This window comes from Salvia splendens, chromosome 21 (assembly GCF_004379255.2).
Source record: "Salvia splendens isolate huo1 chromosome 21, SspV2, whole genome shotgun sequence".
In the NCBI taxonomy this organism is placed as follows: Eukaryota; Viridiplantae; Streptophyta; class Magnoliopsida; order Lamiales; family Lamiaceae; genus Salvia; species Salvia splendens.
Window position 1 is genome coordinate 339,937 of NC_056052.1, and position 22,530 is coordinate 362,466.

Genomic DNA, 22,530 nt, shown 5'->3' on the forward strand with positions numbered 1-22,530 from the left:
CAATTTTATTGATACAAATTACAACTTTAAAATTACAAATTACAACTTAAAATTTACAAATTACAACTTTAAAATTACAAATTACAACTTTAAAATTGCAAACTACAAACAACTTTAAAATTACAAATTACAACTTAAAATTTACAAATTACAACTTCAAAATTGCAAATTACAACTTATTACTTAACATTACAAATTACAAACTTTAAAATTACAAATTACAATAACTACAAATCGAAAAATTTAAATACAAGTTACTTACAACAATTACAAATCGAAAAATTTAAATACAAGTTACAACAATTACAAGTTACAACAATTACAATTCGAAAAATTTAAATACAAGTTACAACAATTACAAATCGAAAAATTTAAATACAAGTTACAACAATTACAAGTTACAACAATTACAAATCAAAAAATTTAAATACAAGTTACAACAATTACAAGTTATAACAATTACAAATCAAAAAATTTAAATACAAGTTACAACAATTACAAGTTACAACAATTACAAATTTACAACTTACAAGTGTTGACAAAAAAGACTTAGAAGATCATTAAAAGATATTCCTCATTTGATAAGTATCTTATTGGTGAAAAAGTGGGTATCTTTGGGGCAGATGGTACTGGAACGCAAATTTATATATGGAATCTGGATGAACGAGGATCAGATTATAGTTTAAAATGGGAAGCTGGGTTCACTGGCGGGAGTTCGTTTCATCGTCGGACCCGGATGAATATACCACCCTGATGGCCTGATGAAACGAACTCCCGCCAGTGAACCCAGCTTCCCATTTTAAACTATAATATGATCTCCATTCATCCAGATTCCATATATAAATTTGTGTTCCAGTACCATCTGCCCCAAAGATACCCACTTTTTTCACCAATAAGATACTTATCAAATGGAGAATAGAGAAATTGAGATTGAAAGAGAAATTCTTATTAACACAGTTACACAAGAATGGGGTGAGTAGAAATGAAGAGGATTGGGGGGTATTTATAGGGGAAAATTGTGATTTAAAAAAAAATTGAAAAACACGGCGGAAACCGGCGGTTTAGGCGTCCGTTTGAATTTTCAAAATTTGGAAAAAACGGCGGGAACCACCGGTTTTCCGCCGGAACCGCCGGTTTTGCCGGTGGAAACCGGCGGTTTCCGCCCATGTTTTCGGTCAAATCCGGCGGCCTCGGGCCCGGTTTCTGAAAAGGCTAGGAGTAGGCCAGAAATTGTGTCGGGAACCGCCGAACCGGCGGTTCGGAACCGCCGGTTACGGTTCTTCAATTTTTGTGGTTCCGGTCCCGGTTCGAACCGCCGCCGACGGTTCCGGTTCCGGTTCGGAACCGTCGGTGACGGTTCCGGGCCGGTTCATCCGGGCCGGTTCGGTTTGGAGACCTCTACCTCCACCGGAAGGGATATGTGTCTTAAATAAAATAAGGGCTGAACTGAAGCCAGACTCCAAAACCATTCTTCAAATCAATTTAGCCCCATTCCAAATCATTCTTTAATTTTGTTGACAACAGAATCATTCAGGTGAGTCACCACTTTACTTCTCACAAGATGAATATGATCTTGTTTTGCAATGATTTTGCATTCTTCATTTTGCACTTTTAATTAATTAAAAGCAAACAAAAGCGAATATCATCATTTTCTAGTATCTATCTATACATATATAAAAGGAGAGTTTTGGAGATATTTAAATTAATTATAGTTTAATTTAATTAAAATTGTTTTTTAATAAATTTATTCAACCTAACAGGCGCCAATTGTATCGCGGAGGTTATCATAAGGGCACCCGCAACGCTGTGCCGTTGCGGTTCCTATGCCGTTCCGGTGGAACGGTTCCGCGGCGGCACGCGTTGCGGGGTGCGTTCCGTCGCCGTTCCGTGCCGTCGCCATTCCTATGCCGTGCCGCGTTCCGTTCCGAAGGAAGGCGGAACGGAACGTTCCGCCACGCGCCGAGGCGACGTGGCGGCCTCCCATTCGACGCGTGAAGCCCACTCGCTGCCCCGCGAGTGGGCTTCGTCCGGTGACGCAATAATTCAATTTTTTTTTAAATTTGAATTTAATAAAAAAAAAAAAATTTTGCAACGGTAATGAGACCGTTTTTTTTATATCCATTTTTTATTTATTTTTTTATTTTTTATTCTATTTATTTACTCTATAAATACTCCTATTTCATACTCATTTCAATCACAAACACACATCTATTCCTCTCTATTTCCACCCCAATTTTCATCCCAAATTTTATTTGTGTGTTTATTTAATAAAGCTAGCGTTACTGTTACTGTTACTGTTTTTTATTAGTGGATCTATAAATTGTATCAACTAATGAAAGGTCAAAATAATCATTAGAGATTTATGATTGATTTAATTTCATTTGGACTACTAAAAGTCATTTGAGTAGAATATCAAAAGCTACATTAGGGTGTCCACAATGGGGGAGCCGCGGCCGCGGCTCGGCGCGCGGCCCCCCATTGCAAAGGCCGAGAGCCGGGGCGGAGAGGCGAGAAGCGTGGCTGAGCCACGGCCGCGGCCTTCACGCGGCTGAGCCGTGTGAGCCGCGGCCCTCCCATTGCAAGCGCCGCGAATCGCGGCTGGGCCGCGGAATATAAATTTTTTTTTTTTTCGAAATTTTTTTATAAATATACACTCTCATTTCCATTTTTCACTTCATTCTACACTTCAAATCCCTTCATTTTACACTCTCAAACACTACAAAAAATGCAAGGTGGAGATGGTAATTCCCCGGGGTATGGAGACTCGGGATACGACAACTTTCCCAATCAGACGTGGAGTCCGCACTCGCCCCAATTCCGGGTCCAGCCATCCCAGCAGAGGAACTTGGTTCGCCAACCATCAGGGTTCGAGGACTACCGATCGAATATGGACGCGATCAACAACCCATCCCAGCAATTCCAATCCTCCCAATTCCAATACTCCCCGTCTCCTCTGTCTGAATCTGATAGATTCACATGGGAACAGTTGATGGGTACACCGGAGACCCCGACATCCGGTAGTGTGGAGATGGAGGCCCCCACCGGGGGTCGCCGAACCGGCGGTGGTGGGGAGCGACTAGCGAGGTGGCGGCGGTGGGAGTGGGAGGCGAGGCGGCGGCGGTGGGAGGCGAGGCGGTGGGGGACGAGGCGGCAGAGAGCATGGGCCCACCGGCGGCGGGCGAGGTGGAGACAGAGAGCCGGCCACCGGCGGTGGCCGAGGCGGTGGTGATCGGCGTGGCGAGAAGTACAACGACGACGAATCCCTCGCTGTTGCGCGGGCTTGGGAGGCGGTCACGACGAATCCGGTCATCAGCACGGATTAGACCGACATTTGCTTCTGGAGCGGCGTCCTGACGGTGTACAACGGCTTCAAACCAGAAGGCAGTGCCGGACGTGATGAAGGCCAGATCCGGAAGAAGTTCGGCCGGATCAGTAGCGCTGTGAAGAGGTTCATGAACATTTACGAGAGACAGCTCCAGAATGCCGAAAGCGGCCGCAGCGAAGGCGACGTACGGGCTTTATCGTATCAGTTGTTTAATACTGAAAGCTGGCCTAAGTTCACCTATTGGAATGAATACATGCTTCTCCGAGACTCCCCTCAATTCAAGGCGATCTGCGACGATGAGACCGGTCCTACTGGGAAGCGGACAAAAATCGGGGCCGACGGCACGTACAGCAGTGGTACCGACTCACGTGCATTCGACCTGAATGACGATATGAGGGATGAGCCCCCCTCGACAATGTCGAGGCGCCAGCGCCCGCAGGGCCAACAATCCGCCATCCGAGAAGCTAGATCCGCTTCCCAAGTCTCTCGGGCGAGCGCGGCGACACCGCACCCTTCAACACCGACCGCGGCGTTGACTCTAACACTGGAGGTGCAGATGATGAAGCAACTCCAGGATGACTTGTCCTTGTACGAGAAGTCGACGGACCCTATCACCAAGATGATGTACTACGACCTCATTCTTAGGTTGAGGTCGAAGTTGGGCTTCTCCGATGGGTCGGCGACGGGCGAAGCAAGCGGCAGTGGGGCCGGTGTCGGCGGCGGTGGAGGAGGTGAAGAAGATGTGCCGGATTCCGATGACGCCACCGAGTAGGAAGCGGTGGCGTTTTTTTCTTTTTATTATTATGTTGTGTTTTTAAAATATTTTCGTTGTAGAATTTTCCCCTATTAATAGTACGACGAAAATTTGTTTCTACTTCTCTCTTTATTAAATTATTTTTATTATCCAAATTATTAATCTACTAAAATTTAATAACATTAAATTAAATTAAAAAATAACATTAAAAAAAAGCAAAAAAAAATTTAACATTTTAGAGGGCCACATTTGGTGGCACTTTGAATTTGCATTGACTTTTTTACATTTGCCATTACAAAGGCCACATGGGAGCCACAATTGGTGGCCGGGCCACAATTGGTGGCCATTGAAGGCCACCATTATAGACACTCTTAAAGTATGACGAAGGAATGGGATGATAGTCCACAAACGAAAGAGCCAAAGAGGGAACAGAGGTGCGCTTGCTCCAAAAAAAACAAAGCAGCAAAGAGATCTGAATGAAATCATGCTTATTCATACACTCACCAGGTACTTTTTTATAGCATATAGCATTCTATATGAAAAACAAATACTAATTACCTTAAGAGAGTATAAATTGGGCCCAGACAGAAACTATTCTCAATGATCCGAAAGATCCGACGGACAGAATTTGTCATTTTTGGACAAGGGCCTATAATATTATTTAGCGTCGTCCGGGAGAGGAAATCGACGGGCGGTCGGGGTTTGCATGTATCAACAGCAGCGTAATACTGTACGTTTATTCGACTGCTACAAAAACTGTGTTAATGAAGGAGAGAGTTGAAGGATGTTGATGGAGGAAGAGAGAAATCTAAGGGAGAAACACAATTATTTGATTAGATAGAATGCAGTCTAGCTTCAACAAAACACTACTTCGACTCCAATAAATAATACCATTGGGTGAATAGATGCTTGGATAAATGCAAGCAAGATTTTTTTTTGTTTACCGTTCATATACTCCAATTGTAAAGCACTTTCTAGATATGAACATATAAACAGATTTACAGCCAAGATTCAGGTAAAAAAAACCTCTACTATCAGTAAGGATTATCAAATAGGCCGACTCAGCGTAAGATATCGAATACAGATCTAAAACCCCCGAAATAGAATAGGTGATCAACAAAGTAAAATTGAACTGGGACGGAGGGAGAATTTTATTGATATTTGGCTCTTTTGTTGGTCATGATGAGTATATTTTAAAGTTAATGGTTTAGGATTTAGGTTTCAAGGTTTGAGTTTTCAGTGTATATGGTCACTATATTGCAATGAAATGAAGCTCGACTAGGAAGTGTCTCGTCAGTGCAATCTTAAATTATAGCTTTTGGTAAACAATATCTTAAATCTCATTAGGAGAAGTGGTAATTATACATTCTTTAGTTTTTTTGTCTTGTGTGATGTAAATTTGCTTTATTTTTAGTCTCACGGAAGTCATTTTTCCACTTTACAAAAATAATGTACAGTATTATTTTTCATGTATTTATATTTTAGCTGAATCCTAACTTCCTTTGTTTGTTTTTACTAAGCGGGCCATGTTAAAACTTAAATTAAAAATAACTGTTTTTTCTGAAAAAATGGAGTAATATATAGAGTGTTTAAATAACTTAAATTCGGTGTCTTATAAATATACAAATTATATACTTTTACTTTTAAAGGCTCATCTTCTAATGCTTATAACATCATAATCTAAAAACTAAGACTAAATTTACACCCTTGAATTTTGAAATAAGTGGATGAGATTAAAGCTCACAAATTTCAATAAATAGTAGACAAAATAGTGTATCAACAAAAGGGTAATATCGTCATTATATTATCATATGATAATTTTCGTGGGTGTTTATTTTATATCAATATAGTGTATTACAAATATCAACAATATGACATGAGAATATCAACACAAGTACAATAAAATATCAATATAGTTTTATTGATATTTTACCTACATTATATTGAGATTTTGCATACACTATATTGAGATTTTTTTTTGCATTTGTTGATAAAATCTGCTTATCAAAATATACGAAAATTGAAATATAATTTATCAAATTTCATCACCCGGACATTGTCGGAACACATGCAATTGAGATCTCGTTGGAATCCTTATAAAATTATCTTTAATTTTATATATTTTTTGCAAAAAAATACTTTAAACCGAGAGAGTTTCATAAATTTAAAGTTTTAAGATAATTTTGATCGGAGAGAATTGACATTAATACCCTATAAGTTTATTTAATATATTTTTTAATTTAAAATATAATTCACGTCACATTATTTCAACCACTAAATCTTTAATGGCTAAGATTTGATCTTAATTTGTGATTGCTAATTAGTTAGCCATTGATCACTCCCCTACTTTTAAATAACTAAAAGTTATGTCCACATTATAAATATAAAAATTACTGCGTATATGCGTAAACGTAACTATAGCTCTTTTGTATTTAGTATAATAATATATATAATTTGTGGAGTATTTATTTCATAAAATGTTAATCCATTATTTGTTTAAAGTTTTGTTATTAGAATTAAAATTAGGTTTATAGTGACATTATTGTATTTTTATTTTATTATAATGACATTTATTGTTATTTCTCAGAAAAAACTCTTATTTGTTTAAAGTTTTGTTATTAGAACTAAAATTAGGTTTATAGTGACATTATTATATTTTTATTTTATTATAATGACATTTATTGTTATTTCTTAGAAAAAACTCCTTTGATAAAGAAAATCTTTTTCACTCTCCTAATTTATTAAAAAAATATCTAGACAGCCTTATCACTTGCACTTATTATTTTCACTCTCCTAATTTATTAAAAAAATATTTTCACTTTCACTTCCTCTTATCATTATAAAAATTAATAAATTATTTTCATTTTGCTAATTTTGTAAAGGGTTTAGGGTTTAATGTTTAGGTATACTACTGAGTAAAGTGTTTAGCTTTAGGTTATTTTATGTTCTTACAGTGACATTTATGTTATTTCTTAAAAAATCTCTTTTTCATATATGAAAAAAATATTTTTCACTCTCCTAATTTATAAAAAAAACATCTATAACGACACTCCTATTATTTTCCAAAATATTTTCACTTCCACTTCTTCTTATCATTAAAAAAATTAATAAATTATTTTCACTTTCCTATTTTTGTAAAGGTTTAGGGTTTAGGTGTATGGGTTTTGATCTATGCAAAACTAGATTTAAATACAGAAACGCAGAACAATATCATAATTATGTCACTTTTAGGTCATAATTAAGTAATTTTTAGGTCATGCTAACAAAGCATGACCTAAAACGATCTTAGCATGACATTAAACCCAAATATTATAATATGACCTAAAATTGCTTAATTATGACCTTCCGTGTTTTTGGTTAATTATTGACCATTAGATCATCTAATCCTAGGGCCAAGATTTGGTCTGCATTTCTGGATTTAAACACATACTTATTTTGATCATCTCCCTTAGGTGTATTACTTATAAAATTCTATCAAATGTTGGGTATATCAATATGTATAAATTATAAATTGTCATTGTTTCTCTTATGATTAAAAATCAATGTCATTTTAGATTCATGAATTATAGTATTAATTATAATGTAGAATGAAGTTATTTGTTGAAATTAATTAAATTCTCATCTTAATTACGAGTTAAATGCATATATAAGATTATATGAATAAAATATAAATAATTTATGTTGAAATATTGTAACGTATATATTAAAAATTGATTCTTCAAATCAATTTAGTCGGATTCCAAACCATTCTTCAATTTAGTTGAGAAGATAATCAGGTGAGTGATCCCTTAGCGTCCACTATGGCAACCGCCGCGGCGCCCCCCCTTCTCACACAGCCGCCAACCGCCGCGGCGCCCGCATCCGCCCCGTTTCCACACTATAGGGCGCCGCGGCCATCGCCCCACCCATTCTTCCTCCATCTCACCCAGCCGCGGGCTCGCCCCGAACGCGGCTATCCCGCGTCCGCCCCCCTACCGCCCCGATTTCGCCGTCCGCCCGCGCCCTCCACTATAACCCGCCCGTCGCCCGCCGTGGACGCGGCTATAGCCGCGTCCATGCCATAGTGGACACTTACCTTCTTAAAAGGTGAATAGTTGTCTCACAATAATTCTCACAAGATGAATACAATCTTGTTTTGCAATGATTCCTTACAAGAATAACTCATGCCGCCATAATAAGTGTGAGGTACCTGTATTCTTCTTTTTGCGCTTTTAATTCAAAACAAACAAAAGTGAATATCATCATTTTCTAGTTATACATAAACAGCTTTCTCTTTCTAAGTCAAGCTTCTTCCTAGTAAATAAGCTTTTTTTTATAGTTAGTAATAACATAATTAAGGGCACGGATATCGTTTCCCCAATTATTTTTTTCCTTTATTTAAAGGATTACTAAACATGAAAAATTTACAGGAAAAAATCCGATAGAATAATCAAGGTGATCGGACATCTTGCATAATGTAATTAGAATGATGACTTTGGGGAGGTGTGGTGGGTGTTCCTCTCTGCTATGGAGACTGGGATAGCGAGAAAAAAATATGGATAAAGCAAAAAAAAAGTCATTTTTAGTAGTATAAAACTAATTTTAATGGAAGATAGAAAATTGAAAATTAAGAATTTTTTTTATACACAGAGTGTTGGTTCGGTATGCACTATTAATCAGTATTAAGTGTCACCCTTTAAATTGATTCTGTTGAAAAAATTGGTGTCACCTTTTAAATTGAAGCCGGCATAACTAATGCAATTTGACTATTTTAATTAGACTATTCATCTAGCCTTACCCCTTCTACTAAATCAATCTTAGATAAAGTTCATTCTAGCCTTACCCTCTCCTACTAAATCAATCCTAGATAAAGCCCATTATATAAAAAAAGCCCATCTCTGTTGTATCCTATATTGTTATCCACCATTATTTTATATGGTTAACCGAACGGGACCAGAGAGAACGGAGTATTAATTATGTGTATTATCTAAATTTCGCTTGAATGGTAAATCATGACATAAATAGTCGAAGATGATTATTTGTATATAAAAATTGTATTTTTAGTTTTAGAATTATTATTTAAAATGATTGATCAAATACAAATTAAAAATATTGGGATAAAATTAGTAATTTCAAAAACCAAAATTTCGAAGTATATAATACTGATAAGGATGAGATGTTTATAGTATAAAATGATCATTCAACATTTCAACGCTTTCTGTCGCTATCATACGCTCAAGGCGTAGTTTTTCAGCTACCGTGCGCCTCCAGTTTGATCTTTGATCACTTCACTCCTCGCAGCCACCGCCACCGTGAAACGATCACACCTTCTCTCTCCGGCGCTGGAGCATCCTCAACCTTCTTTTCTACCGCATGGAGGTATCCTTACTCTATTTCATTACCACTCGCGATCATAAGCTCACGCACGCAGACGCAGTGTGTGTGCATTTGCATTGTGAAACGAGATTGAATTTGGAAGTAATGGAGTCTGTTTACTCAAAGATTGTATATTTAATGTTTTGATTAGTATTTGAATCTGAGAGCTCGTTGTTGGAATTTGTCAGTAACACATCATGATTCTGTTGAGCTGAATTTGCAATCATAGATTTGTTGTTTTTGTGTGGATTAATACAATTTACAGATTTTGACTGAGCGAAATCAATTAATGCTGGATATCGACCTGATTGAGTCTAATTGAAGCTAAATACTAATCTGATTAGGGCTTTTCTGTTTAATTGGAGCTTGATTTAGGCTTTTTCTAAGATTATGTCTGGAAATTCTTAGTATGTCAATGTTAATATGTCCAGTGCTTTCCTTTAAATTTAGCTATTATAGATGGCAAAGATAAATGAATCCATCGACTTAGTTCACATAAAAACAGAACTACTAGAATTGCAGAATGAAGAATGCAGAATACTACTTACTGTTTTGTGTTGAGTGATTTATAAGATCTGACGCGTTCTTTGCTTATGTTGGATACCTAAGTTTACCCACAGTAGGAGCTGGATGTGATAGAGATGATTAGCTGGAGCTTTTGATTTTATAAAAGGCAATAGATGACATGAATTGTTGTCCGGGAAGAAATTGTTTTAGCTTTTTTTTCCCTTTGTGTGTTTGAGTGGTGAGTTGTTTGTATATATTGTTATTTCATAGGCCTATGATAGATATGATCTTGTCATGTGGTTTTTCTGGTGTCTATACTAACTGATCATGAGAGGAACTTTATATTGCATCCAATCTCAAGTTCGTTTTCTCTTCCCCAACAGCAATACTGGAGAGGTAGCAGTATCAATAAGAATGAAGGAATGGTGCAGCACTTACAGAGTTTTGGTATTATAAAATCAAAGAGAGTGGCTGAAGTGATGCAAACGATTGACAGGGGTTTGTTTGTTCCAGAGGGTACAACCCCATATGTTGATAGTCCTATGCAGATCGGATACAATGCTACTATCTCTGCACCTCACATGCATGCCATGTGCCTTGAGTTGTTGGAGAGCCATCTTAAACCTGGCATGCATGCTTTGGATGTCGGCTCTGGTAAAGATTTACAGTGCATACTTTCTGTTCTGGTTGTGTTCTTTAGATGGTTGGTCCATTTTGAGGAACATAGCATCACTGTGCCCAAGATTTCATAAAATGATTTTTGCAAATATAACTTAGTACATATGTTGATTACTGTTGGTTATGTGGGACACTGTAAATTCGAGCTTCAATTCCTGCAAATTTCTGTGCAATTTGAGCTTTTGGGTAAATTATTCTTCTAGGATCCGATTATCTGACTGCTTCCTTTGCTGTTATGGTCGGAGCACATGTTCTAATACCATGCTTTTGTAAATACTCCCTCCATCCCCAAAAAATAATCTTTTTGCCATTTTGGCCCGTCTGTTAAAATTAGGCAACTTCTATTTATAGAAACCTTTTCCACCACACGTTACACTAGTAATGATGTGGGTCCTACTATCCACTAACACTACTTCAACTACTTTATCTCCTTTTCTCCCATACTTCCAATTTCGCATTAAAACTCGTGCCATCCCAAAGTGTCTATTTTTAGGGGACAAAGGGAGTATAACTTAGTGCATATGTTGGTTATTTGGGACACTGTAATCTTAGCTTCCATTCCTGGATAATTCATTTACAGTTTGAGTTTTTTGTAAATTCTTCTTGTAGGAACCGGTTATCTGACTGCCTGCTTTGCTGTTATGGTCGGAGCACAAGGCCGGACTGTTGGTGTCGAGCATATTCCTGAATTGGCTGAATTCTCGATCAAGAACATAGAGAAGAGTGCTGCAGCTCCGCTGCTGAAAGAAGGATCATTCTCAATCCATGTTACTGGTATCTCATACTCATAAATTATCGCATTGCTCGTATCTTTTATGGGGCGTTTATTTTGGCGATATGATGGACCGTAAAATATAGGATTGAGTATTTGAAGAATAAGATGGTGAAACTAGATCAAAATTAATCAATCACATCAAATAAAATGGTAGATTAGTTTGGATATCACTAAAAGCAAACACCTTTAATCTCTTCAATTTATATATGTCTTGTCAATTTATAAATGTGCTGAAGCTGTCATTTTGCATTCCTTAAATCATCTATGCTGTGTTGTTGTAGATGGTAGGCAGGGATGGCCGGAGTTTGTGCCCTACGATGCCATCCACGTCGGTGCTGCTGCACCAGAAATTCCCCTGGCCTTCATCGAACAACTGAAACCTGGTGGCAGATTGGTGATCCCCGTTGGGACAATCTCCCAGGAACTGAAGGTTGTCGACAAGAACGCAGATGGCACTGTCAACATCCAGAGTGAGACAGGTGTTCGTTACGTGCCACTGACTAGCCGAGAAGCGCAACTCCGGGACCGCTAATTTTACGAGCATGTATGTGTATATTTATGATAAATATGAAATAAGGCAACACAACACAGTGTAGAACTCTGCTCTGCGTTCATGAAATAAAGCAACTCCGTGCATATTTGTATAACTCCGATAATTTACCTCATATATTGTTTCTTTGCTTTCTAATTAAGTCATGAGTCATAGTATTAAATATTGTTTTTTTTCCATACTAATTGTTTAATAAAAATATTCCATACCACCATAATTTCTAAACCCAAATTTATTTATTAACAATATCTTCATCTAAAATGTTTTATCGCCATGAGACATTTAATTTTAGCAAATGGAAATATTAAGCTTATTCAAAATATTTATGAAAAGCCCAATACAATCAACTCTATTAACATTAAAGCCCAATACATTGGCCCAATTTTCCTATCCTTCTCTCTCCTTATCCCAACACTCCACCTCATGCTTGCATTCTAGCTAGCTGCTTCATCAATAGTGTTACACACAGAGAGACTCAGTGAGAGTGAGAGTGAGAGTGAGAGAGAGAGAGAGAGATGTGGTGCAATTCCACTTCCATTTCGCTATCGTTTCTTCAGACAACAATTCAACACGGCCAGCTCTCCGATGGAGTTTGCCCCAATTCCGTGCAAATAGCTCCCCACCGCCGCCTCGTAGTCGAAGCCGCCGCCACCACCAGAAGAGAGGACCGAACTGCTCGTCACATTCGCATTCGCAAGAAGGTAACTGTTAATTTCAAGTTTAAGACGCATAGAAGAACATCAATCAACGAGTGCTAATTGCAAAAAAAAAATTAATCAACCAATCGGGTGACCTTCTAGCAGAAACATGGACTCACTGCGTGTATGTATAAGAATAATTAATCAAAAATAAGAAACATTTTATTGTTGCATGATAATCACATTGTATTTCATAAGAGGATCCAGTTACATAGTAGTAGTAGTAAAATTTTCTTGTTTTCTAACTATTTGATTGTTGAGTAATTCTATTATTTGTATCAATATTGAGTTATTTATTAGCTATTATTGCATTGAATACATAAAAATTATTCTAGTATTATTGATAAATCTGTAGTGTGTTTTAAGATACGAATCTTTCAGAACTATTTAACAATGTAGCTTTATTTACAGCTTTTTTTGAGTAAAATATGACATGATTTTGGTGAGAATATCATATATATGTACTGTTTTATAGTAAAACTCATTCATGGTCATGTTTGTTCATCTTCATTTTTTATGTTAATCCGAGTATTCTCAGGTTGAAGGGACGCCCGAGAGGCCAAGATTGTGTGTTTTTCGCTCCAACAAGCACATCTATGCTCAAGTAATTGATGATACAAAGATGCACACTCTTGCTTCAGCCTCAACAATGCAAAAACCTATCTCAGAGGAGTTTGACTACAGCTCTGGCCCAACTATTGTAAGCTCAACGACGTTTTCACTGTCTTCTTTTATGTAGAGGATTGGCCTTTAAAAGCTTATGGCAGATAAGTTCTCCTGGATGTAGTGGCAGTGAATGAAATCATTAGGAGTATACGTACGAATGAACTAATGGGTGTTTGGCTAAGCGCTTACTTTAGAGAGATTATAAGCTCTGACAATTCCTTAAAGGTTCGAGAGCCTACGAAACATAATGTCTCAAAAGCTTATAAGTTGTCGGAGTGTTTGGATAAAGCTTATAAGATTATGAAAGAATAAGTTAGGATTTAGAAACTTATTTTTGGGAGCTTTGGAACATAATTTTACAACTTAGAAGTTGTTCAGGAGTTTTTCTTGCCAAACAATTTTCAAGAGCCTCTTAAGTAGAAAAATGATGGATTTCTTGTTGATGGTTAAATGAAATAGTGATTCTTTGTATTAAGTTAAAGAAATGTAATTATTGGTTTTTAGAAGTTGGCATATCACTAAGAGGCAGGCCTTTAAGATCTCTTCTTTTGAAATTGGATGTAGAAAAGTGAGGTTTAATCTTTGTCTAAGATTCCTTATTACACCTTTTTTTCGATACATAAAAATGGCTCTAACCAACCTTATTGCTTCTTATAATTCACACCATCGTTATTAATGTCAGAACACACAATTTTCTTGCGACAGGATGTTGCCAAGAGAGTGGGTGAAGCCATAGCTAAAGCTTGTCTGGAGAAAGGGATCGAGAAGGTGGCCTTCGACCGGGGTGGTTACCCCTACCATGGCCGGATCGAGGCTCTAGCCAATGCTGCAAGGGAGCATGGTCTGCAGTTTTGAAGTCGGGACAGTTAGGTTATTCATCAAGTTAATGTTCTGCAAACTAATGTTTGTCAAATATTCATGACGTCCCACATCTATTTGAACAAGAAGTTTGTAATGTTAATTGAGTACCCACATCTTCAATACATTGGCCTACAAAATATCTATGAGGCTCACATGTGCACCAACACATCGTGAGACAGTTGAGAATTTTTAAAAAGTTCATAATTTGTGATGAGACGAATCAAATTTTGACCAAACTTCTCGATCTTCATGAGCATACAGGCAATCAACCCTAATTTTTATGATTATGAAATTTTAAAATAAAACCATTGTATAACTCTATCCAGCATACATGAAATCTACATAACAAGTCCAGTAAAAACATTGGCATCAAAAGATTAATGGAAACAAAACTGTCACAATAGCATATCGATGGTAATCTACCACAAAAGAATAAAATCTGTCACAACAGCCTAAGACTCGATGTTGCACAACTCAGGAACTGTCTCTTGGTGGTTTATCTGCAGCCACATTCACCCTTATTGTTCTACCCTCCAAATTCTGCACAAAGTCCACAATAGAAGAACATTATTACAATCTAAATATTTCGAGTTTCTGCGAATCTAGAATCTGTCACACACAGACACACAAATATATATATATAGAGAGAGCGAGAGATATGCTCTGAGCAGATTTACCACTCCATTAAGGTTGGCTATGGCATCGTTCATTTCAGCTTCACTTGACATCACTACAAAGCCAAAACCTCGAGATTTTCCACTATCTCTATCCGCGATGACACGAGCACTCACAACTGTACCGTACTCACTAAAAATCTGCTCAAGGCTTTCGTCATCCACACTCCAAGGCATGTTACCTACATATATCCTGTAACAAGGTGTAAACACTCGAGCAGGGTTTTGTTCCTCTTTTAGCCGCCTTACTAACAGTCAACAATCGGCCATTGAGATCCTGTTCAAACGGATTTGGGGGGATATGAAGCATGCTTTTAAACAAAAGGTCGACAAACAACACACTTTTTACAAGAAATGGGATTTCTCTTCGCATGAACTAGAATGTAATACTCCTAATATAGCTCCTCCCCACGTATAAAGTTTCGATTTTAAAGAACAAAATCACGGATGCGAGGTTCTTTTTAGTCATCACATTAAGACACCTTCGCAAACCTTATTATATAGCAAGTCCCTGAAGCGATGTTGCTTCCCTCAGAAAAATGATACTATGAAAATGCATGTGTCATAGTATTAGTACATTACACCCCTCTTCAACTACTCTTACATAGAAAAACAAACAACAGTTTTCACCATATCAATAATTCATAATCAACCAAAAAACCAGACAATATAATTATGTAAATAATGAGCCTCAGCAATTACCAATCAAACTTACATAGCGATTGAACATTTCCACAGCTTTCTCAGCTTCTTCCACACTACTCATCGTCACGAATCCAAACCCTCTACTCTCTTTAGTATCCCTATTGACAATAATCTGCAAATCAACATCAGCCCACAAATCAAAACTCCAAATAAATGCAGCCCATTATACCAAAATTTAACCTTGACACCAGAATAGTATAAATTAAAATGCAACTACTACATAAAAATCCAATCTTGAACTCATAAATTGACACCCAAATGGAGTACTCAAACGCATTAAAGTAATTGAAAGATCCTTAAATCGATCATCTGCAAATCAACACTAGACAACATATTGAAACACCAAATAATTGCCCAACCAATGCAACCCACTATATCAAAACTCACTGCTATATAAAAATTCAATCTTGAACTCATCAATTCACACCCAAATAAGTAGTAAGTTAATCAAATACATTAAAGGAATTGAAAGCTCCATACATCGACTATTTGGACAGTGCCAGCCTCCTCGAAAATCAGAGCCAAATTCCCACCTTGGAAGTCGTACGGCAAATTTCCCACATACAATTTGGCTTCCTCCAGCGACTCCACGAAGCCATCAGCCTCTCCGTCGAAGAGAACAGGGTTGTCCTCTTCTTGCTGAGCGGCGATGACAGAAACTCTCAGAAGAGGCTCTTTCCTGTTGAGAGAGAGTGGAATTGAGGAAGCGTAGGAGCAAGAAATTTGTAGTTTAATGGATTTGAAAGGGATTGAGAGAGATGGGTGTGAGAGTGAAGCTTTTTTAGGAGTGAAGAGTGATTTAAGTGAAGCTAAGCAACCATTAGTAGGTTTTGCAGCAAAAGCCATTTTTGAAAGAGATTTGTCTCTGTAGGTACTTAAAGAGAGTTTGAAGAGTTTGGAGAAGGGGAGAGAGATGCAGTGGCGGACAGAGCGAAGATAGGCAAGTTTGTTGAGTTTGATGGGAATTTGTAATGCATATTTCTTGGAAAATTTATTATAGTGATATTTGTATTACCCTATTTTTTATGAGGGTGAATAAAGTGCAAACATTGATATAAGGTAAAACTAATTTCTTAAATAAACACTATTTCCTTTCGTAAAATCACAAATTGGTTTTAATTTTAGTACATTTTATTAAGAGAATACATTTAATGTATGATTACCTTAGTATATTATTTACCAATTCAGAATATATAGATTACTATATTAAACTTTCTTACTTGGTTAGATTGTTAATTTTAAGAATATTAGATTGGGTTACATTGAAATATACATTTAATATATCATTATTTTACTAAATTATTTACTCATTCAAAATACATACTAGATTATTAATTTTCCTACTTGGTTGGATTGTTCATATTAAGAAAATTAAATTGGGTTACAGTAAAGATGAAGCTTCGGTTCGCATATTTTATCTTCTAGAGTTGCAAAAATTGTTTAGTATTTACAATGAAAGTTAAAATGTATGTAGATTTTATAACTATATTTTGAGTTAAAAAATATTTTTCTTGCCAAAACTAAAAAATTGAAGAATCGAAAATTTGGATGGAATTGTAATTGGTGATAATACGAACATGTTGTGATTTGTGAATGAATGAATGGCTTGTTTTGCCATAGTTGGATTGATCAATATGTTCAACTCCGGAGGTGCAATGGAGGTTGAGTTTTAGCCACGATGACCCCTCGGTAGGGATATAGTGTGGCCGTTTTGCGACATACGCTAATGAGAAACCAACCCGTGGAGTCACAATATATAGTCTCAATGTAAATAACAAGGCAATAACATTTGATGAAGATAACGAAACAACGATATGGTTGTTAAAGAAAGCCGACCAACTAAAATGAAACAAGACACTAAAACATTCAAACGAGAAATCGAGGAGCACATGCGGCCAAACCTAACCTAACCTAATGGAGTAAGACTGTAAGAGCATCTACAAACCACATCCAAACACACACACATCTCTCATCTGCCATATCCTCTTCTCCTCAATATCTATGTCCGAACAACTCCTATAACCTCTCAGACCTTCACATAGCTCTACCCCAACAACTCTAATTTTAATGTTTCAATTTTTAATAATCATCCACTTTACAAAATTAAATAACACTATGAATAAAAAAAATACTTTATAAAAAAACATAAAAATATGAAATGTGTTGGTATTTATAGAATTTGAAAATTATAATTACCAAAAATTGCATATTTAAATTTTCTAAAATAACATATAGTATAAACCAAAAATTACATAATTTAAATTTATAAAAAAATTTGATTAGTTTTTCATAAAATAAATAATTTATAATAGTATTTTAAATTAATTTTGAAAAAAATAATTAAAATGTCCTGGCTCGAATGCCACAACACATACCCAGACCCGGTGCCCCGCCTCTCTTCTCCTCCAGCAACGCGGGGTGCCGGAGACCACACCCCCGACCCACCTAAATCTGCCATTTTCTAAGTTTCTAAACCAAAACACACACCACAGGACATGCTGAAATGCTTGCTTCATACAAGCATACATAATATGAAGGTGCAGAGATGGCTCAAACTGGGCAGTCGATCTTCATTCCATCTGCAAACACACAAAACACAAAAAAGCACACTCCCTACGCAGGCATTATCCTGTTCAGGTGCAAAGGGACTTTCTCAGCCCGATCGGGTCCAAGCCCCGAGCCTCAACGGCTGCAACTGGACCCGATACAGACACCCCCGGTGCATTTTCACGTCATTCAATGGACTAAAGGAGACATTTAACATCAAAAGAAGAAAAAAAAACATTTTTATTGCAATCCATATAAGCACATGGTGATCGACATTAAAAGGGCGTTCGACACGCTTCATAGCTCAAGCTACTATTGTACTCACCTAATGCATCAAGAGGTTTCTCAAACCTCATCATTCTTGAATCTTGACTTAGCTAATCCGTGCATCATAGCTCCAAGACTCGGTTCTCGATCGTGCCTTGTTTATTGCGTCTTCTGTGAAAGAAGCCCCTGCAATAGATGTTGATCAAAAAGACTCCAATTTAAAATGGTAGGATACACAACACTTTCCCTAGTAAATGGGTTAATTATAGTTTATAGCCTAAACTCGGAAATTAGTTTTTTCTTTAGCTCGAACTTCAAGAAAAGTTTAACAAGATTCATCTGATTGATGTATGGACTTTGTCGGTTATGTCAAGACGAATATTTTCACATAATACTTGATACTCAACCAAAATTGTCGAGTAATATGCCAAAATCTGTCTTGACATGACCGAAAAGCCAATGCATTAATCGAACAAATCTTGTCATATAACGATCAGAAGTCACTAGCGAACATACAATTGTTGTTGTTGCTTCCTATAACTAAACAGTTTCTCAAAGTTCATGCTATAATTGAAACTCTTCTCAAATGTGAAGCTATAAACTATAATTAACTTAAGTATTTCTTATCATATAGTTTCTTGAAGAGGAAAATAAGTTACCTTCAAACTGTCTTAGATTTGACATACTCCACTGGCAAGTAAATTTCACCTCCAACCTCGCCATGTTGCTCTCCACTCACAGTCTTCTTGGCAGCTAAGAACTCAGCGCTCATGGCTTCCATGCCGTGCAATACAGCCTCCTCCGCGTCCCCATAGCCGTGTTCCTCCGCATATTTCCTGACGTCCTCGGTTATCTTCATTGAGCAGAACTTAGGCCCGCACATCGAGCAGAAGTGTGCCACTTTAGCACCATCAGACGGCAGCGTTTCGTCGTGGAACGACAAGGCAGTGGCCGGGTCCAACGACAGAGCAAACTGATCCATCCAGCGGAATTCGAATCTCGCCTTGCTCAGTGAATCATCCCAAGCTTGAGCGTGAGGATGCTGCTTTGCCAGATCAGCGGCATGTGCAGCTATCTTGTACGCTATGACTCCGGCTTTCACATCGTCGCGATTAGGCAACCCGAGATGCTCTTTAGGGGTCACGTAGCAGAGTAACGCCGTTCCAAGAGCCCCGATGTTGGCAGCTCCAATGGCTGAGGTGATGTGATCGTATCCGGGAGCGATATCAGTTGTTAAAGGGCCAAGTGTGTAGAAAGGTGCTTCATTGCACCACTCCAATTGCTTCTGCATATTCTCCGGGATCTTGTGCATCGGAATGTGTCCAGGCCCTTCGTTCATCACCTGATTGGGTTACGCAGAATGGTTACGACTTGGTAAACGATAATGCTTCAATATATATAATTAGTGTCGAAACAACTCAACTTGGTAAATGGACTTAAAGTAGGAAATTGAGTAGTACTAATTACCTGCACATCCTTCTCCCAAGCTCTACGTGTCAAATCACCTTGAGTCAAGAGCTCGGCAAACTGAGCAGTATCATTGGCGTCGTAAATCGATCCAGGCCTCAATCCATCACCAATCGACAAGGCTATGTCGTACTGGTTACAGATGTCTAGTATATCGTCCCAGTGTTCATATGCAAAGTTCTCCTTGTGATAAGCGAGGCACCACTTAGCGTGAATGGATCCGCCACGAGAGACAATGCCGGTCATCCGCTTAGCTGTCAGTGGGATGTAGCGGAGCAGGACACCAGCATGGATGGTGAAGTAATCAACACCCTGCTCAGCTTGCTCAATCAGTGTCTCTCTGAAGACTTCCCAAGTGAGATTTTCAGCGATACCGTCAACCTTCTCCAGCGCTTGGTAGATAGGCACGGTGCCAACAGGCACAGCAGAGTTGCGTAGGATCCACTCGCGGGTTTCGTGGATGTGGCGGCCCGTTGAGAGGTCCATGATAGTGTCAGCACCCCACATTGTTGCCCACTGAAGCTTGTGGACTTCTTCCTCGATTGAGCTCACGACAGCAGAGTTGCCGATGTTTGCATTCACCTTCACCAAGAAGTTGCGCCCCACTATCATAGGCTCCAACTCGAGGTGCTTCTTGTTCGAGGGGATGATTGCACGGCCACGAGCAACCTCAGATCTCACGAATTCTGGGTCTAACCTCTCACGAGCAGCACAGAACACCATCTCCTCGGTGATGATTCCCTGCTTAGCATAGTACATCTGCGTAAACCGTGGTCCACCCACCTTTTCTCTTCTGTCAATCCACTCCTTCCTCACCTTCGGGAGTCCTGTTGAGATACATATGAAGCACATGTAACTAACTATCGGAACATAACATAATTGAAAAGAAAATGGGATTACCAATTTTAAATAGTTATCTCAATGATATGAAATTTCAATGTAGAGAAGAATACTAATAACTTCAACATTCACCAAAATACAAGAAGAACGAATGCTAGTAAGAATATACCAACGCGGGGGCTGATGTTCTGTGGACCGCTGGTGTCATAGGTGTCGAAATGTGGCTCATCACCCGAAAGGTGGACACGCCTAAATGGGACGTGCAGCACGGTCTCGGACTGATTGTGGACAACTTCCCTGAAAAAAAAACTTAAAGAGTATATTACACGACGAGATCTATGCATATGAACAAAATCAAGATTAGGAACAATGTTATAGCAAATCTACGCACGTGTATTCTTTGGTGCTTTTAGGGAAGCAATCCTCGAAGGATGGAAGCGGGAGGAAGTCAGGAGCATTCGGATCAACTGTGTGCTTCCGTGTCTTAACTTTTTCTTTGTTGGTAGTAGAGGGATCAAAAGTTAATGTAGCTTTGGGACCTGAAAAGAAAGCAGGGGAGACTTCCTTTCTTCTTATGCTTGCAACCTGTCCATTCATGTTAGTTCCATGGAGGAAGGAGCTGTTGAGGTATTTCGTCAAAGCAGAGGAGGCCAAGCTAGTTTGCATGGAGGCCATGTTTGGTATACCTATCCCAGTAAAAGGAAATGAATCATTTGCAATTTAGCAACACATTAAATCCAAAAGTACGTGAACAGAAACGTTACATTTGGAAGACAGTAAACATCATCTTTTGAAATGTAAACCAAAAATTACAAGTTGCACAAGAAAAAAATAAGATGCTTTTAAGCATGGATTGCTTGATAAAAGAACCAAAATGTAATCTTGAGCTTAAAATATGAATTAAAGAAGTTTACAAGAGCTGTTTGTCTGAAATTGGAGCTCTAATCTGTAGAAGAGGAAGCTCTTAACTTGTTATGTTTTTCGAAAAAAATAAAATTGAATCATTCCATAGATTGAATCTATTCAAACAAGGAGGTGTAGCCATAATCATCGAAACATTCTATGCAAAATTTAAATTAGAACACAAAACAAATTGATTAAGACATCTGCCACTTAAAATAAACAAATCAAATTGGCCAAAATTACACTGAAATAAAACAAGATGCAGATTTGAAGTATCAAATCGTTTCCAAAACATTATATGTAGAGAAGCTATAGATTGACACATGCACCACACAAGAAAACTATGTCAAGCAACACAGAGATTATGTAAATAAACAATTATCAAATTTGTGAGCTTTAACAACAAAATGGCTGAGTTTCTTTCAAACACAAACCAAAGCATACACATTTACTCACAAACAAACTAAAACTTGTGCAGAAAAACATCAATTCTCTTGAAATTAAAACAAATGGGCTCTCCCACAACCTGAATTTCCTCACACAGGGACCATGCAGAAGACGAAAAAAAACCCAATAGACGATCGAAATAACAAAATAAAGTAGAAAAGAAACAAGAAGAAGCTGAACCTCAAATCTGAAGAGATATTTTTTGCGCGAGTGAAAGGAAAATGAAAGGCGTCTGATTAGATTTTTGTGCAGAGACAGAGATAGTGTGGTGGGATTTTTTATATCTGAAGGAGATGACAGCAATGAATGAATGAATGCGTATGCGGTGATTCATCTCCCGCATACTGACAAAGTCACAAAGGGCCAAAACAATAATTGTGATTAGGCCCCTTAACTTTTTTTGCTATTCACAACTTGGTCCCCGAGGTTTAAGTGAATCGAACTATTTTCAATATTTCAAATTAATTGGAACATTTAAAAAAAACACTACTACTTATTAACTCATTATTTT

General features: G+C 37.7%; 3 protein-coding genes and 1 pseudogene across 5 annotated transcripts; 2 read left to right on the plus strand and 2 right to left on the minus strand.

Moving 5' to 3' along the window:
* Window positions 1-9,257: 9,257 nt before the first annotated feature.
* LOC121783542 (protein-L-isoaspartate O-methyltransferase 1-like) lies at window positions 9,258-12,107 on the plus strand. The gene is made up of 4 exons (XM_042181641.1): window positions 9,258-9,437; window positions 10,325-10,595; window positions 11,229-11,393; window positions 11,676-12,107. The coding sequence occupies exons 1-4, from the start codon at window positions 9,432-9,434 to the stop codon at window positions 11,924-11,926; spliced, it is 693 nt and encodes a 230-aa protein (XP_042037575.1). The 5' UTR covers window positions 9,258-9,431; the 3' UTR covers window positions 11,927-12,107.
* Window positions 12,108-12,370: 263 nt separating this feature from the next.
* Window positions 12,371-14,291, plus strand: LOC121783543 (50S ribosomal protein L18, chloroplastic-like). The gene is made up of 3 exons (XM_042181643.1): window positions 12,371-12,645; window positions 13,181-13,342; window positions 14,014-14,291. The coding sequence occupies exons 1-3, from the start codon at window positions 12,460-12,462 to the stop codon at window positions 14,161-14,163; spliced, it is 498 nt and encodes a 165-aa protein (XP_042037577.1). The 5' UTR covers window positions 12,371-12,459; the 3' UTR covers window positions 14,164-14,291.
* Window positions 14,292-14,431: 140 nt separating this feature from the next.
* LOC121784022 lies at window positions 14,432-17,743 on the minus strand (annotated as a pseudogene).
* A 71-nt stretch (window positions 17,744-17,814) lies between these two features.
* Window positions 17,815-22,326, minus strand: LOC121784023 (phosphomethylpyrimidine synthase, chloroplastic-like). Of its 3 annotated transcripts, XR_006046694.1 has the most exons (7): window positions 22,099-22,239; window positions 21,061-21,355; window positions 20,839-20,966; window positions 19,830-20,656; window positions 19,022-19,704; window positions 18,421-18,548; window positions 17,815-18,243 (listed from the first exon to the last, which is right to left on the minus strand). XR_006046694.1 is itself a non-coding variant. In XM_042182202.1 (6 exons), the coding sequence occupies exons 2-5, from the start codon at window positions 21,342-21,344 to the stop codon at window positions 19,024-19,026; spliced, it is 1,920 nt and encodes a 639-aa protein (XP_042038136.1). In that variant the 5' UTR covers window positions 21,345-21,355; window positions 22,200-22,326; the 3' UTR covers window positions 18,305-18,548; window positions 19,022-19,023. The 3 variants fall into 3 exon arrangements, 2 of the variants coding, with proteins under 2 accessions (XP_042038136.1, XP_042038134.1); XM_042182202.1 differs by lacking the exon at window positions 17,815-18,243 and having other exon boundaries at window positions 18,305-18,548; window positions 22,200-22,326; XM_042182200.1 differs by lacking the exon at window positions 17,815-18,243 and having other exon boundaries at window positions 18,305-18,548.
* Between the last annotated feature and the right edge of the window lie 204 nt (window positions 22,327-22,530).